The 18,491-nt window shown below is 40.8% G+C and overlaps 1 protein-coding gene across 1 annotated transcript in view; it reads right to left on the bottom strand.

Moving 5' to 3' along the window:
• Positions 1–18,491, bottom strand: part of EPB41L4B (erythrocyte membrane protein band 4.1 like 4B) — a 172,344-nt gene that overhangs the window by 43,947 nt on the left and 109,906 nt on the right. The window contains exons 18-19 of the mRNA XM_037380279.1: positions 15,551–15,676; positions 4,389–4,456 (exon numbers count right to left, since the gene is read on the bottom strand). Of these exons, the coding sequence (XP_037236176.1) occupies positions 4,389–4,456; positions 15,551–15,676 (194 nt within the window). The remainder of the gene's footprint in view (positions 1–4,388; positions 4,457–15,550; positions 15,677–18,491) is intronic.

The following is an 18,491-nucleotide window of genomic DNA, read 5'->3' as shown; positions in this document are numbered from 1 at the left end:
CTTCTTTAACATTTCCATCTGAACGCCGAGTCAGATACCTGGGTGTAAGGAAGTTTCTAACAGACAGGGAAATGCCTCTGTTACTTCCTCATAATCCCTTCTGGCCCATTCAGTGTCAGACAGTGACAGACTTCTCTTACAACACTAAAGAAGAAAATGTTCTGTTAGAAAGGCTTTTCTAGCTATAGTGGAAGATTAATTCCTCCTGCTGGCCATAAAAAGGACTGGCATGATAACTGCCTCCCTTGCAGACCTGGGCGCTACACCCCAAAAGGAATACTGTTCAAAACCATTGCAAAATGACTGACATTGCAAATTCCAAACTTGACCAATGTTCACACAAACACATTTTTACTACATGCCTTAACAAAGCATGCCTCACTACGCAAGGTGGTAACTATAGACTAACTGTATCTCTTCTTGATTAGACACAGGCAATATAAAAAGCAAGACAAAACAAGTACATAAAGAACATGTTTTTTTCTGGCATTTCTTCTGTAAACAAACATTATATTCTGCCTTGTTCAAAATGCTTATGCCCCAGCTCTATAGCGGGGTTGTACTTCTCTGTATGTATTACTTAGGTGTTGATGAAAATGTGTGTGCTTTGAAGTTCTGTTACAACAGAGCTGTAATAAAGATACGTCTAACTCTTCTTGGTAGGACTCCTGTGTCTTATCAAGATAACTCGTGGCTCTCCTACTTAACCTGCTTTTGAAATTCCCCTCCCACTAGTTGCTCTCATTTGACTTCAGCTGACAGCTCTGTCATGTGCAGCCCAGTGGGTCCAGCTGAGGTAACCATACGACTTCCCCACTGCCACTGTTCAGATCTGCTGCTTGCTAGGGGTTATCGGCGAAGCAGCAGGGTCAATAAGGGGAATGTATGACTGCGTCCCAACTCACGGTGCGCTCTATCAATCTTAACTGAGGATTAAAGAAAGTGTAAACTAGGACACTGCAGCACATATTGGGTTACTGAGTCACCAGCATTTTCCTCACCGAATGTGGGAACCAGCACTTGAAACAGTCTGGGAGAAAAAAAAACAACTATCCAGAGGAGGGAAAGCTATAGACATGCAGCACTGCTCTCCAAAAGCAAAAATTCTGTGGTCCCACATCCTCTCCTGCAGCTTAATCTGATGTGTACAAGTTAGCTATTAACAGGAAGATCAGGATGCAACCTTGCACTTCCAGCCTGCGCACCGAATGACAGAGCAATTTTCAAAGCTTTCCCCTCCTGAAAGCTGACAAAATAGTACGATTTCAGCTTCAGCTGTGTTTTTTCCCCTCATAATTAAAATGAGTTAGATACAGAAGTATCTATGGTTTGCCAACAGATGCAGAAAACAAGCAAATAAACTGGCTGATAAATGACAGCTTTGCATAAGCACAACATTATTCTGAGGCCATGCCCAACAAAATTATTGAAGACCTTCTTGTAATCAAAGTAGCTATACCACACATACATATGAGTAATTACTAGTTGAACCAGAACTAATTCTACAAAGAGCTATAGCAATTGTTAGCCAAATTGAGTCTGCTGTGGCAGATGCTAAAATAATTGCTCTGGGGGATTACAGGTCATATCCAAGCAGTTAATTCACTAGAAGTGCAATATTCACCGTGGCAATGGACGAGCAGACAAAATGGTAGCAAAGAGAGCATAGCTCTTTAATCAAACAAGCACTACTGCCCTCCTTCCTCATCCTCCATTTCCCTATTTGTACGAACAGTTCATGCTTCAGTTAATTGTCAAAACTGCCTATGTTTGCTTACTAGCTAGCCTGAACAAATTTCCCAGCGTCTTGAGTTTGGAAGAAAGAGAGCATTTTGCTAGCGCATTGTACAGTCATCAGTAATCAAATACATGCAGTGACTCTCCCTGCTAAAAATCCCTTGCATGAAAAGAATGGAGTATTTTTGAAAAGCTGTGACAGATACTAGTTTCAGCTGGCAAGATATTTCAGCAAACAAACATTCCTCAAACGTCCACACAGGTATTGCTGCAGGAATGTCTGCATAGGTACTTGCAGGAATAAAAATCATATTCCAAGGGGAGAGCTTTTTTATAAAGGATACTTGTGTATTTCTCAACTAAAGAAGATAAAACCTCCTAAGTGACTTGTTTGAGCACTACAAACAAACCCTTGGCTCTACTCAGATGCAATTCTTAGCAGAGCAAAGGCTATTGATGTCCATCCAAGTCCACAAAACAGAGGTTATAGAGGATGTTATTGGCAAATAGGTCACATGCTGGCTGTCTGCAAGGATGCGTATGTCCCTGAAGAGAGGGAAGCCACTTGAAGGAGAAAGAGAATTGGTTAGACACTGAATTTATTTTGCATTATTCTCTGAGTTTTGAATGCAGACTGTTAAAATTGGTCTATCCCTGAACATTGATTACTTGTATATTTGCACCTCCAGGACACAGACAGAAAGCAATAAAACAATACAATTTCATTTGGCTCAACTGACTGTAGGGGAAACAATGCTTGACATAAACCAGATAAAAATAAATATTAGACAAATATACACCAGACTGCTGCATACTGAGAACTCCAAAGTGGCTTTTATGAGTTTATGTGCTTGGATGTGTGCAAAATAAAACATTAAAATTAGCTTTGCAGCCAGGTTGGCATCCTTTCTCATGTTGAATAGTACTTCACACAAGTCATTTACAGCTCAGCATGATGAAGCAGGAGAGAATCTATTAAAAAATGTGAAATAGAAAGGGTAGATGTTATGCAGAAATTCAGCAAAGGTAAGGAAAACAAGTCTGTAGCCAAGTACCAAATCACACAGAGCTTTACAAACCAGGTCCTCCTGAACTGCTTCTGGAAGTGACAGCAACCCAACAAAAGGTGTTGTGGCAAAGACAGTACATGACACCCAGTTCTATTAAACAAAGAAATAGGCCACTGTGTAACATACATAATTAGTCAGTGGTTTAAGAAAGTTTTGCAGAGGTCTAAAAAGGGCAGTGGCACAGGAGGAAAGTGGGTGATTCTAAATATCAACTAGACTTTGCAGTCACTTGGACAAACAAATGGGAAAAATCACAGCCTGCCAGGCTAGAAGTTACAGCTCTCCAGGGTGTCCTGAGATGAGAGACGTGGGGAACCGGGAATAACAGCTGCACTGCAGGCAAGTCAGGGACTGCCACGGAAAGCAAAAGCATCACCTCTCATGTCTCCTCCTGCCTCAGCACCACCAAGCATCTTCACCATTCTTCTCTAGGTAGCTGCTTTCACTAAGCAAACGTAGCAGCTCTGCTAGTCCAATCTGACCAGAAAGGCATTTTTTGAATGAAATGTTTTTTGAAGACTGTTGCTGATTTATTACCTTATGGGAAAGACACATTTGAAAAAAGGGTTGACAAATTTTCACAACCATAACTCTTTCTTTTTGTAGTTCAAAATGATTTGTCAAACATAATTCATTACCCCTCTCATCCAGACTTTTCTATAAAATGCTTAAATGTTTGCTTTCAGTTGCAAGAGTCACCACTAGAAAGTTATAAAATAAAATCATGAGATGACTAGTGCTCTAGCATGTATGTATATTACATATGCATAAACATATATATAGCATATACACTAGCATAATTAGCTGATTAGCAGCCAGTGTGATTGCCATGCATTACATCCATGGTTTTTTTCATCAAACTCTCCTCTCAGATTTGGATACTAAAGATGTCCAAAGTGATGACACTACCTACATATAGAGGCAAGCAATTTCCAAATACCCATGCTGTAACCTCCTCTCTAACCACCTGCTGAAAAACAGCATACTCTGCCATCCAAATAATGTTTACAATTAATGTGCCTCTTCAAAATGGCCACCCCCAAAAAGGAAGATTATTATCTACCGTCAACAAAATAAAAGTACAATCCAAAGTAGTCACTACTGCCTGCAAATGAGATGTTTTTCTGAAGGCTGTATACTAAAGGCATTTTCTTCTGAAAAAAAAAACCCTTTCCACACATCAGAAAAACACCAACACAAGGATATTCCAGCTTGGACAGCTAGCATGTTTCTGATACAAAAGTTAGGAACACTGACTTATTTTTATATTAGCTTTTCTAAGTTTGCCACCAGACCTTATTTTTTACCTTGAGCTTTTGTCAACTTAAGTACATATACTTGGTCTGATTTTTAAAGTTGAGTTTTTATTAATTCTTCAACTATATCAGACGTATGTGTATAAAATAAGCACCCTGCTAACAGATACCTTCTCCTCAGGTCACTGCTTGGTGAACTTTACCTAGCAACTTGGGGATGATGAGCAAATTGACATGTAACACCTGTCTGAGATAATTTTTGGAAAATGCCTCACTATATCATGCATTTATTTGATGTTTTCCCTACGGACAAGAAGCAACAGACCTTACATTAGGGTCCTGCAGGCTGGAGGTCTTACTGGGATTTACAAAAGAGGTCTCTTCTTTCACAGCCTGTTAAAAGAAGGAGCCAAAGTTTAGTACAACACCCATACACTTAGGATATTACAACTGTGTAATGAAGAAATATTCCTGTAAGCACCCCAGAAAACTGCGATACCCAAAATGCCTACTCTGCCCAGATTAAAAAGCACAGTAATTTTTTTTATCATCTCCTACATCTGAGATTCACTGTGATGAGCTACAATATACAATATGCAGAGCAATAGTGTTAGGAAGAGACTTGATAAGGATGAAGGAGGAGAAAGAAAGTAACACTGGTATTTATGGTTCCTCCAGAAACCATTTGCACAGAAATAATAAAAATCAACCCAAGCAAACATACTGTAGTTGAGTTGCTCTGTTAATTGGAGTAGAATAAATATTTATGTAGTCTAATCAAAATAATGATGCCAACTTTTCATTCAGTCTTTGAAAAATTAGTTGAAAAAACAGATCCCCTACATATAATCACACTACATGCAATTCACAGAAAATCTCACCCACTGCTGCTCTCTACTAAATTACAGAGTCCTGCCTCTCACATACCATTTGTCTATAGAATTGAAAATACTACTATTGCAAAATGACTTACATGAAAATTGCTTGATTACCCAGGAAATGCCCAATTCAGGCAGGTGTTGGTAGATTATACTCTTCAACTGAGATGCAGGGTTCCACAATTCATGTGTAAATGCCAGTGTCAGTGCAACACTGCACCCATCTAGAGAAAATACTGGTTGAAGACACAAAAGTATCTCCAAATCAGTAATGGACCTGGCAGGTTGTGACATTTCCATTCTGCTAAATGGACAGAAGGACCCGATGTAGTCCTATGACAGAGTGATTTTTCAGTGTTCAATATCTGTACCATAGTAATTTGAGGTCAACAGTCCAGATCAAATTGGATTAAATGTGTCAGTCTCATCCTCTTCGAAAAGGATGAGACAGGTTTCTTCAAATCCATCAAATCCAAATCAAAGGATTTTACAGGCATGTAAAAATACCGTAAATCTGACATGAAACTTTCCATTCAACACAAATTGATATATTTCATTTGAGGGCACTTACAACAAAAAGAAACAAAATTAAAGCTGAGTTTCTTCTAAGCCCTTAGCAATGAACTACAAAGTATCACTAGGGATGCTCAGTGAGTGTGGAAGTTGCCAAGTTGTGATAGTTTTAGGTTTGTTTTTCTCTTGTGCCAGAGAGGTAGAAATCATTACCAGAGAGAACTCATTACCACTTCCCAGGTCATTATTTACCAGAGCATCAGCCATGGTGGGAACAGACTTTTGTAGCTTGTGCACACTATTAACTTTATGGGAAATTAAACTGGAACCACTGGGCGCCTGGCAGAAAGTGAACTTTGCTCTGGGCCTACTCCAGCCCAGACAAGCACCTGAGGTGATGGGTTAGGGAACGTGTTGAGATAAGTCCCTCTGTAACCCTTCCTGTTAGAGCTGTCACACCTTCTATATTGATAGCAAACCCACCATCAGTAGAGAGGGGACCCTCTGAACCTCATCAGCATCTTTGTCCCTCTCCTAGGGGGCTAGTTTGCACAGAGGGAGCTAGTTTATTCACAGAACAGGATCAGCAGTAGGTACTGGAGAAGCTCCACCCCAACATAGTGCTCTTACATATTTGGGTTTAATCTCCCTCAACCAGAGGTTTCTGCAGTCCTGGGAAAATGCTCTAAACATGAAGGAATCAGATAAAAGTGGGACATAATCACACCACCATCACCATTGTAAACTCAATCACCAAATGTTTTGCATCTAAGGTTTTCAGTGAATCAGTGTCACGCTGTGCATAATTTCAGGACCAGTAGTGTAATTGTTAAATTTTAATAAATTCATAACTTTAAGAAATATAGTTCAGCTATAGAGAACTTTTTTCTTATAGTCTTCTAGTAGCTCTGTCTAGCATAAAGTTTATTCAAAATCTAGTGCTTTCTTGAAAGGCAAGAAAATATTTTTTTAAGGAATCAAGATAAAGCTTTGAAAATAATTCTTTGTTGGCATAGACGAGCACTGAAGTAAAATTTATTTGTTCTACAGAAATTACAATGCTTTTCATAAAGCTATTGGGTTTCTTCTGAAAGCTGTGAACATGAATCCAACTGTCAGGAACTTAATATGCAGTCTCTTCTTCCATGCTGATGTCTTAACAACATTTTATTGTTACGCCTGACAAGTTAGCTGCTTATTATGTGTCAAATTGGCTACTTTTCAAAACCATAAATTTTACTTTTTTCCAATTTTCACCAAATTACTTGAGTTGCGTTTTAAGATGCAGTTGAACACAACAACAGGAAAGAGAATAGGGATATCAAGGACACAGTGCAGGGGCTGTGACCAGTAATTAAATGATTAAAATTCCACCTACTTAAACACTATAAGCCATGGAACTCACTAGCCAGTTGAGAGGGCTTCACTGTATTAGTCCCTAATAGCTGACCCTTGGTTTCTTCTCACCTCCGTGACTACATCACTACTCTCTTTCGCCTTCTCTGCAGTGGAAGGCTAAGCCTGCATCTCAGGAAGTGGTATATTCCTAAAAGGCATGATCAACGTCCTGAGGAACTTCACTTGGCATTGATTTTCTCCATTATTACTCATGCTTTAGAGAACAGAAAAGACTCCTGCACCCACAAGTAAGTACTGCAGCCTGGTGAGCAAGTAATCCCACTCTAAACTGGAGGGAGAGAGAAAGCATGCAAAGAAATGGAGAGGCCAGAACAGCCTCAGGTGATGAGGCATGCACGCTGGGTGACACGGGTGTGCATTGACAGGTACATGTTAATAAGAATGGGCTAGTTCTCCTCGCCCTGCGCCTCTGCTCCATGTCTATGGATGAACAGACATAGGAAAATGTTATACCTGCAAACATGTTTACAAAGGACTTCAGCCATTAGAACCTGTACTGCCCTTGCTTTATTGTTGGCTTCTTAGCTTTTCATTTCAGGTTTTGTTTGTTTTCAGAAGGGGGTCAGTAAGTCATCAGGTGAGAGCATGTTTCTTTTATTTTTCCTCCTAGCTCCACGAATCACACTCACTAATCACACAAGATTTACTCAGCCTTACTGAAAAAATGTGAACGTAAAAAAAGGGTTATATTTGTACACCGTTCTCACAATAAAATTCCTGGATGGTTTGCCTTCATTTGAATACAAGTGCATGTGCTAGGGCCAGGATTTGGGTTTCCACTGCAAGATGCCCTCCATCAGAGGAGCAAGGAAGTTCAGCCAAGGCTAGCAGGAAGTACGTGGTGGGGAATGGATACGGAGAGCTGGGCAGAGGCACAACCCCAGGAAGCCCAGCATTGAGCTGTGTAAGGACAGAGGCAGAAGCATGGAGCTGCTCAGATCTCCTTAACTAAGGCAGAGTCTCCCCTCACCCAGAGGCTGCTGCTCTGAAAGGGAGAGGTTTCAGGGCATAGCAGTCCCGGAAACTTCATTTATATAGAAGCAGATTCATTTAATAATTACTCAAAGAGAAACAAACTGACTCTTCTATCTACCAGACTGCAAACCAAACAAAACCTAAGATTGATCCAAATAATGTATCCACACAACATCATTCTCTTTCCTTACCTGCCCTGGGCCCAGAGCAAAACAAAAATTACTAATGTTCCAAATTCATATGCCATGAGCTTTCTGGATGGTGTTAGAAACAAAGGTAAAGCATTACTTTATCATACTAGAGACAAGAAACATGCCTGGGTAGAAATGCCATTGTACAGTCTCTCTTCATAGATGATTGCTAAGAAATACAAGTTTCACCAAAAGATGAAAAGAAGAGAAAAACATCTAAGTAATACCAAATTTTGCCTGCAGCTGACTAAGCGATCTACTTATGGGCTGACAGTTTTCAGACTGCTTTTCAGTTGACTGCTGGGCACCCATAACCGCTGCTGGTGTTCCAGCAGCCAGGTCCTTTGGAGCCTTAGAAAGGGGGTGAATCCTCCAGGGACACTACATCAGACCTTGCTGAACTTTTCAGCATGGGTGGGAACACTTTCTGGAACGTGGGAGCAACTCCATGTATGAATTCATAGGCCTTGGTGGCTGGATTTGCCTAGTGAACAGCAGCTCCTTCTATCTTCTTCTGAAGGAAGACTTAGCCCCAGGATGATGGGGAACAGAGCCTCAAAAAGGGAACTGGTTGCACTGGGCATGTACCAAGTGGGAGAATACAAGAAAGACACAGCTTTGGCTGCAGCCTTCTGTGCACAGACAACTAATTCTGGCTGGGACTGTGGGCTGGTGAGCCTGCAGTGGGGCACTGTGCAAGTCAGGCTGTGTTCTTCAAACCCCAAGAAAGCACCTCAGGGAGCTAGTGCCCTCTGTGCCTCTACTCCATCACACTGTGGCTCTCATCCTGTCTGATCCACAATAGGAATATGTTGAATAAGCAAAAAAGACTGCACAAACAATCTGATCACTGCAGCCAGGGTGTGCGTGTCAGGTTCTCATCTGAGAAAGGCAAGGGTCTGGAAGGCTTATATGAAACATATGATGCCTCTTATTTAGCAATTTCACAAAATTCCCATTTGCAGAAAGGAGGGGGAAGCAACACAGCTTTCACATGTTTGGAGGTCTTCAAAGGCAAGGAAGCAATGGCTCTCACTGTAGTGGCCTGAAAATGCTTCTTTATCTTGGCTCCTTTTGGGTCTGTAACGATGCTAAGAAGGCCTGAAGCATATCAGATTTTTCAGCTCTTAATCAACATTTTTGCAATTTGTCAGCCAGGCTGATTGTTGGCTGAGCTCATTGGATAATACAGGCAAAGCAACGTATCATCAGGAAGAATTAGTAAGGTAAACCTACCTTGGTGATTGAATATGTCAAATGTATCCTTTCAGGCAGAAAAGCATCACGGTTAAGTCTCTTAGGAACAGACTACTCTGTTTTTTCTGCCTTCGAACAGGGCCTGGCACCATGTATCTCCTGGGCTATGGCGGGGCTCCTACACATCACCACAATTAACAGCACTTGTCTCGTCATGTACTAGCACATGCCAGCTAAGAGACAAAGCTGATCCATCCACAATGCGTTGTCACAGTCTTGTGACACCACTGCCACATTTGCCTCCAGTATCCCAGGGAATAAATGAAAGACCTACCTTCTCCCACATTCTGTTTATCTAAAACCTCTTGTACCTCAGCAGGGCTGCCGCATCATTTCCTCAGCTCCTTCCCTGACTGTGAGGTATCATTGCTGACACACTTCTAATGAACTGCCATGTATCATATATTGATCATCCTGGCCCACACACATTCAAAATCTTGTGTTTTTATACCTCTGACACCCTTCATTTCCTGTAGCCTCACTTTTAAAGCCGAGCAAACTTGTTTCCCTGTAGAAAATGAACACAGAGAATCTGAAGCTGAGCCATTTTTAAATTCCATTGTTATGAGCAATTATAACTGACGTGATGTTGTGCTCACTGCTGTTCCAGTTGACAGTCCCAGTGCAGTTGCTTCTTTTTACTTAGCCTGAAATTCACCACTGAGTTTATTGCTCATCCAAGCTGGTGACTAACAACAGCAACAGCTTTAGCAAGGAAGGCGTCGCGTACATAAGGAGCTGTGCAAGCTTCCCCCACAGCCTGAACACCTCAGCTGTGACCTGTTACACTCATGTAATTCCAGTTGCGATCTCTGTGCAAAGGCTGTCAAATTGTGCAGTAGCTCTGTGCTGTGAATAAGGACGGGTGGAGGAAGGGAGGAAACGGAAGCAAACAGCATCTAATTTGTGATGGAAAGAGGTTAAAATGTTGGAAAAGCTGATCCTTTCAAGGTACTTAAGTCAACATCTAATGAAAGCTAAGAACTCCTCTAGGGATCCAGAAGGATTTGTTTAAGTCCTATTATAAAAAAGATCGCATAAGATTATAAATTCTCAAGTGTCTTCCCCTCACCTACTCTATTTTCATTCATGACCTGATTAGAGTTTGAATCCAGATCCCCTTAAGTGAATAAAGCTCCAAAGACCCAGCTCATATAAAGACAGTGATTTTTTTCTACAAATACATGGCAAAAGCACCTGGACTTTGAAGCTGACATGTCCTTACACTTGAATCTTTCCTTAAAGGAGACAGCACAAAGAAAAAAAGGCAAAGAATCATAAAAAATGTAGCTAAGACAGACTAGCTGTGAGTCACCTCACTTATGCACCCTTTCTACCATAAATAATGCATAGATCCCAGTATCATTTACCTTTGCAGCCATGGCTTGCATCTATGTAGAGAGCACAGGCTTCAGGATGGCACCAGTACCCATGCATGTCCTGAGACATTTTTCTGCACTACAGTCCAGTCCTTTCCTCGAGGCAACTGTAGACAGCACAAGCAACCTGCACTTACCCATATATTTGCAATACTAAAGCAAAATGATGTGATCATCCGTCAGTACTCCTTTCTAGGACAGGGAGGAAAAAGAGAGATGGCTATCGACCTGACCTAAAAATTTGCATGTGTATAAGCTTGTGAGGAAAGTTAGTGTGTGAAAGGGGCTAGAGGATTGAACTCCCTTTGTTCAGAGGAACTGGTAAATGTCCCTTCGTTTATTGAGAACCTAGACAGGGGAATCAGTTGCTCAAGAACCCAAACCTGGCTGACAGAAGATACGTCTCACCAGCCCAGAATTTCCCTTGGGGTTGATAAAGCAGAATTGAATGTGATTTTGTATGGTCTTTGTAAATAACTCCACACCCCCAAACTACCTTTCCCACCACCTTTTTTACTCAACAATCCATAACGTCCAATAAGAAACAGCTTGGTGGTAATGTCACCTCTGTGTTCCACAAACTGCACTTCAAAAATTAGCTTGGCCTTCCTTTGTCTGCAGACAGAGAAAGATGTGAGTAATGCAAAAATCAGCTCCAGTAGATTTCAGTTCCTTCCCTGTGCTAACCTGCTAGACTTAGATCAATGCGAGGATTTAGAAAAGCTTGGGTAACAGGTGGAGAATACAAACACTACTTGTAGATGACAAACTACTAGAACACAACACACACTGCCCGCCAAAAGAAAAAGCCCTGCTGACGCAGCTGTACATTTGCTCAGGAGGCTGTGCTTAATTCTAAGGATAATTAGGATTTGCCCAGAGGCAAAGTGGATATAAATAGCAATCAAAACCTGCTAGTATCTTTCCTCTGTCAGTTGGGCCATGAACTGTTTGGCAAAAGGGACTCTGTGATACTAACAAGTCGTCTGCTCAATCACAGCATATCAGCACTGACTCATGCAAGCTGCAAAGGGGTTTTAAATGCCAGGGAGAGCTGGTCTTTTGTATTCTGGCAGCTTCTTACTGCTGCTTTATACCACTTCCTCTCAAATGAAGAGTCTGGAATAAATGCAAAAAAAGGAAGGAAAAAATAAGATATCAGTTGATTCACAGCGTTTAGTGTTCCCCTTGAGCTTAATTTTGTGGGAACTGTGATATGCAGTCTGTCAGCTAGAAGGTGGCAGATCCCTGTGATGCAGTTTGAAAGGTGTGCTGTGAAACACTATTCTTTGCTCCAGGCCTACAGATACTGTAGTACGGCATGCCCTGTGCAAACCACAGGTTTCAGCAGTTGTGTGCGGGTTTCTCACATTTCTCACCTATGGTGTCTGCAGCAGTGTGCTCCCAGGCTCATATTCCAGCATCCTCATCCACACTTTAGTTTAATTCTCCATCAAGTAGAATAGCACATAAATATTTCCACCTTCACCAAATACACAAACTCACTTGTGTTACTTTCCTGCTGCTCTATAACTAAACCACATGCAGGGCTCAGTGATAGGCACCATAAACTTACAAATTTTCAGTCTCTACGTCAGGACTATAGCCGTGGGAGATGGGTCATTGCTCCCTAGGAATGTGATAAACAGCTCTTCAGCATAATTCTGAACAAAAGCAGTGCAGACACCATCTTCCAGAATGTCTTTTCAAATGTATGCCATAATTTCCCCCGATTCTTTTTGAAATCATAAGCATTGGAATCATTAATTTCTAAGGCTCACTCTTGTGTTGGTGTCTAGCTGCCACAAAGAAAGAAAACTACAGAAAATTTCTGTCCCCGTTTGTATTTTCCACTTGCAAACATTCAGTCCATTCTCAGAATTAACAACAAACAGCTTCTTCCTCTACCACATGCAGGAGATCCCTTCATAAACTTGTCACATCCTGATGTTAGTAGCATATGGTATTGAAAATATTCCTACTGCTTAGAAAGAGAGCTGTTACAAATATTTCAAGCAACAGTTTGTTAATTTTGGATCTGATCCTAGAGTGCACCAATATTTTTGTCATGCTTTTATACCTAACTGTATGATGAAGATGCCCCATGAAGTTCCATAAAGGACCAGTTAGACCATAGAGTTTTGGGGCCTTTCAAAGCACATTTAGTTTCAAATCGTGTGTGTATAAGAGTCTGATTCTTTCTTCTTCCTTTTACAAAGTGGAGAGGAACAAATCCTCATCGTTCTTGTGATACCATGAGATAAAGGAAGATCTGTGCTGTACATGAGGAAAATCAGCCTGTCTTGGTTTACAGCTTAAGGAAATAGGCCGTGCCTTACGGAACCTAGATATACTTCTTTCCCTGGCTACCTCGTAAGTTAAAATACAACAGTACAGAAAACAAGATATGAGAAATCGGAGTCTTACAAATAAGGCCAAAAGGCAGGATTTCTCAGGGATTTAATATGGAACCAGAGTCAAGATAGAATTGCGCCTAGGACAACACCGTTAGTTCGCCAGATACACTGGGCAGCAGGATGTGTCAGATGTGGTCAAAGAGGGCCAGGATCAAAGCCCTGGAGGAATACATGGAGTTGTTGTCTTTCATGAAGAAACTATTTCTCACCTGCTCGCTCAAAAGTGCTCATCGTGTCTCTAAGCAGTGTAATGCCATCCCAGCTTACTTTTTCCAGAAGATGACTGCACTGCCACTGGGAAATGGCTAAACTACTGGTATTTAGCTGGCTGTTTGGCAGGAGGGGAGGTGGGTGTGGGTAGAGAAGGTAACTGGGTGGTTTTATGGTGTGCTGGTACAGTGGTTTATCTGGGCCTCCAGTAGCCCCCTTCCCTCCTCCCATTTTCTAGGTGATGGATGGTGTGCTTCTACTCATTCCTTCACCATGAACATTTTGCCGATCCTTCCCTGCGCTTACGTAGCCACAGCTTCTTACTGTAATGGCTGACCATTGCCTAGCCTCTAAATACTTATTTTTACAGTGTATCTGAGAAGGGTAATCTTTCGTACTTGGCAGGAGGGGAGCTCAAATGCAGAACTCATCTCTAGTTACACAAACAATTTTGTGGCTAAGCAGGGAGTTGAATGAAGATTTCTGAGATTTAAGGTGACATCCTAATTTACTGGCTATAACTCTTAAGCTATACTTCGTTAGCACTTTAAGCTTCAGGAATTTCAAACTGAACTGTATGCCATTATTTTTCCACAATACATGCTATCCTGCAACAGTCTTCTTTCCCCTCCTTCCCCCTGAAATCATAAGATTTTTCTCACTGAAGCCTAGAGACATCTATTTAATCCAATATGACTGCTAAAGCCTTGTGCAAAACAGGTAAGAAGGAAAAAAGGAATGCTCAGCTTGCTCTGAAACTTATTTACAACATAGCAGCAGCTAAAGAATACAGTTATGGCATGCGTGCAAAAGCAGCCCAGGATGTTCTCACTTGGAAAGCCTCAGAGTGAACAATTAAGGCAGGGCAGGTGAACTGAGAGATGCATATGTTAAGCACATTTCCTATCTTGCCTTAGTAATGCTGTATTCTGAATGCAGCAGCACACACTGCTTCCAGTCTTTAACTACCCAGTCAAACATGACCATTAAATATATTCAGGAGAAAATACAAATGTGAGGAATATACCACAACATCCTGTAGAAAAGACACACAGGAAAAACAGAGGGCAAACCCAAGGGCAATCAAAGAAGAAACATGCTGCATAAAACACAGTTGAGGCAACACAAAATTTAGAGAGGCGAGAGAACTGCTTTAAGTAAAAACTAAAAGAAAAAAACACAATTTTCTTCCCCCACATGCTGTCAGATTTATGGTTCCTGTTCTTGAAATCTAGGGCAGTTAGAATAACCAGATTTTGATACTTCCTTAGGCCTAGCTGGGCCAGATGTAATCTAGCTCTCAGATGAAAGATCTGCCAGGGAACAACAAAAACACAGAGATGATTGTTAACAAAATCCTTTGCAGGGCAAGTTGACCTGATACGTTATTATGAAAAGAAACAAAGTGTTGGAAATACAAAGTTTGTATTCAAAGAGAGTAGTATGCACAAGGATACCACAGGAACTTGGGATAAGAGTCATACCAATCTTTCTGCCTCTACTTTTGTACCTAAAGCATTCTATTTGGCTTTATTTTTGGCACCAATGGCATTATCTTTTGTCCATGAATTACAATTGAAAAGAATCACATATTTTAGGTTTCACTTAGATTTACCTCTGATTGGGAAATTAACTTTTTACAGTCATGCCATCTAGCAGCAATTTTTAGTTACATGATGTCATTACAGGACTTGTGGTGTTTTTGAAACAGGATGCACCTGATGTAAACACTGACCAAGCAGTGAAAATAACAGCTTAAAATACAGTTTAAAGCACAGAAACAAGTAAGAAAACAATAGACTAGCTAACATTCACACTCAGACATGTAAAGTTAATCCCCTAAAATAAAGGTTGCATCAGGATGCATAGATATAACTTTAGAACACCCTTAAGCACAATTTCCATGAATGGTGGCTAGCCTCAGAAAACTCCACACATTACTGTTTCTCAGCTACAAAATAAGTAAAAGCTACAGTGACAAAATCAAAACATGGACATTTCCTGGGGCCCTCTCTCCTATTTTTCAGCCTCTCCTGGTGGTATTAATCATGTCAGTTAGGACAAATTTCCTACTTCCATTATATCAAGCACTTTGAGTTACCTAAGAAACTGCAGAGCAGCTAGAGAAAGCTAGGTCAATGTGGATACTTGAGATAAAATAAGGTGCTTCCTCAGGAATGGTATAATTTTGGAAAACTGGTGTAAGTTGTTCCAAACCTATAAAGGCGAAATATTAAACAAAGATTACCTGGGCGCCTACTCTAAAAGCAGCTTCCACTTGAGCTTTAAGGATGTTGCACTTCATATGGTCAGGTAGAGATGAAGGTGACACAGGGGCATGAAGAGTTTTTTCAGATACTTTCTTGTCTTCACCCTATATTTAATATAAAAGACAAACACAGTGACATATATGAGATAAGTTAAGAAAATGGTCAGGTCAAAGGGCAAATTTTCACTCAATTCATTAACTGGATAAAACTTCCCTGTACATACCCTGATAGATACATCTTAGAATAAAAAGTTTTCAAAATATTTAATGACTTGATACTATTTTCAAGAAAGAAAAGCCTCAGGGAAGCCTGAGTAATAGAAGTAAGAAACTGATGTGGGATTAAAACAAATGGAAAAAGCCCAGCCAGGCTCTGGAGTGGTTGCCCAAACCTGGGGTCATACTGAGGAAGCAAAACATTGTCTCAAAATATCTCATAGCAGGCCGTAGAGGAAAAGGTTCACATCACTCAACTATAGTGAACATTGGTTTCTTACAACACCCTAAGAATGTAAAGGGGCTTTGCAAATTTAACCAGAGGGATCTGAAGGTATCTCCACATAATTGCAAGCCAAGCAAAACCTGTCATCAGAAAGAAAAATCCAGGGAGTTTAAATATTGTTGCTGCTGTTTCTACTTGATGTCAACCCTTTACCCATGCAGTGATCTGGATCAGAAACCTAAAGCTTCAGGACAGCTAGTTTAGTGACCTGTTCAAATATGACCTAAAAGTCTTGTGCCTTGAACAAACTACATTCAGCAGAAATGCCAGCATGGATAAACTTCCCATGCAGAAAAGAAAGAAATAGGAAAAAAAAAAAAAAAAAAAAAAAAGGACAATGTAATACTAATGTACAAACAAACAGGGTATGAATGGTACCAGGATTGTAAATGTGAAGTCTTAAACAATCACGCTGTAATATACTATAGATTTTTAAGGAAGAATTAGACAATGGCATAACAGCAATTGCAAACTTTTCTATTCTTCCTAGAAATAAGACCTGAATTAGAACTGAGGAACAGCCTAGCTAAGCATTCATTTTCCACTTTCATTGCTGCGAAGAGTGTTTGTATACACCCAGACAGAACAGATATGTAATACTGCCATTCAGATTTCAGTCAAAACAGGAACAAGGCATCAGTAAACCAGGTCCAGAGAATCCTTGAGGTTCATCTCTGGCAAGTATTTCAAGACAGAACCAGTAATTTTTTTAGCCACTGAAATTACCATATGATTAGCCCTTTAACTTCAAAACTCGCCTCCTTTATCCTGCCTTCTGCCCTTCCCCATTGCATCATGCTGTCTGACAGTAACTACAATCTTACTGGCTCTTCTCTCAAGTCCAGGAACAATCACAGAAAAAAGGGAACATCAAGATTTAGGGGACATTTTCCACAAGTGGAGCAAATTACCGATGCAATCATGTTGCCTGAGGAAACTGTTTTGCAAACACTGGGGAGGGAAAGAGCCAGACCTATGCAGAACTCTATTGAGACTACAAGGTATTTCTCACATGTAAGCAAAGTTGGTCTAGCAGACTTCTGCATCCAAAATACCACAGCTGCCAGGTATGATTTTGAACAACTGTTTGTTAAAGGATTGCTCATCATAAGGGGTTTTTTTTCTTATTTCTAATAATTCTTAAATGTTTATTTTCTAAGCCTCATTTACTGGTTTCAGTGGAAGATATTTTTGGAGTTTTAATTCTTCCCACTTTCTTCCTAAGGGGAAAAGAAAATACTTAAAACGAAAAGTGATGGCATCTAGCTGGAGCAACTTATGGAACTGTAGTCATCTATCCAGTCTTAAATATAACATAGTTCTGGCAAAGACATGAAAAAAGACATGAAATATTTGTTTGCCATAGATGTCTTTTCCAGGGTACTCATGAAGCTGAGAAGTAGAGATACTCAAAAGGACAAAATTAAATGTAAAGAAAACACAGCTTTTCCTTCACCAATAGGCTTGGTAGTTACAGTGCACTACTACACACTTTAAAAGGGTGGCTATTATTGTCAACTTTTAAGTGTATTGATTTCTAACAGCAGAAAGAACAATGCACTAAGCAGTGGCATTTCTAAAGGCCATGCAAAATTCCACCTTTGTTTTAATACTGTATACTAATTAAATATCATTTCAGTCAAACAAGATTAAGCAACTGTATTTTACTAGCTAAATCAATACAGTCTATGCTTGTTTAGGACATAAACTTGCTCTGTAACTTAAAAAGTTCCTAAGTCCCATCCATCTGTTATTCACATGCATATGGGTATTTTTCAGTCCTTCTGTTTTTCCACATTGACCAAGAGCAAGATGGAAGTCCTCAGGGCTGCCTTGCAGCTGGGAACCCTCAAAAGGTCTAAATGTTCTGCTGTATTCAGGATCATACCAGATGACTCCACGTAATACAGACTGTCCCCGCTGCAGGATCTGATGCACAATTCTCACATTGAGATTCTCACTTGAGAGGTCCAAACGCTGATGCTCGCTGACCTAGCTGAAAAGAGAAAGCTGCTGCTGCTGCAGATTTCTTAGAAGTCATTCCTGGGCATTCAGTTCTGCTTTAGCTGTTGTTTGAGTCACTTTTTAAGGGTTTCACCTTCAAGGCAGCAAAATTTGCTTTGCTTGCACCCCAACAGTAGCAGCAGCACCTTTAGTGGCTGATCACACATGAAGAACAGACACTGCTGCAATCGCTGCTTGGCCTTGTCCTGCTCGCCAGATGCTGAGCCAGCAGCAGAAGGCCACCACCTCCCCGCACTGCAGTGGAAACGCTGACTGCACACAAACCCCGTGTGGGGCTTGGGAGCGCTCAACCTGACCCAGACCTCCTCTAACTTCTGAGCATACGTGAGAGGCTTCTTTGCCAGCCTGCCTTGGCAATGATGGACTTTTCTGACACAGTGCAGCACACCCTGA

The sequence above is a fragment of the Falco rusticolus genome, chromosome 3, assembly GCF_015220075.1.
Source record: "Falco rusticolus isolate bFalRus1 chromosome 3, bFalRus1.pri, whole genome shotgun sequence".
Lineage (NCBI taxonomy): Eukaryota > Metazoa > Chordata > Aves > Falconiformes > Falconidae > Falco > Falco rusticolus.
Note: the sequence above shows the minus strand (reverse complement) of the source record. Positions and strands in the feature narration are given on the sequence as shown.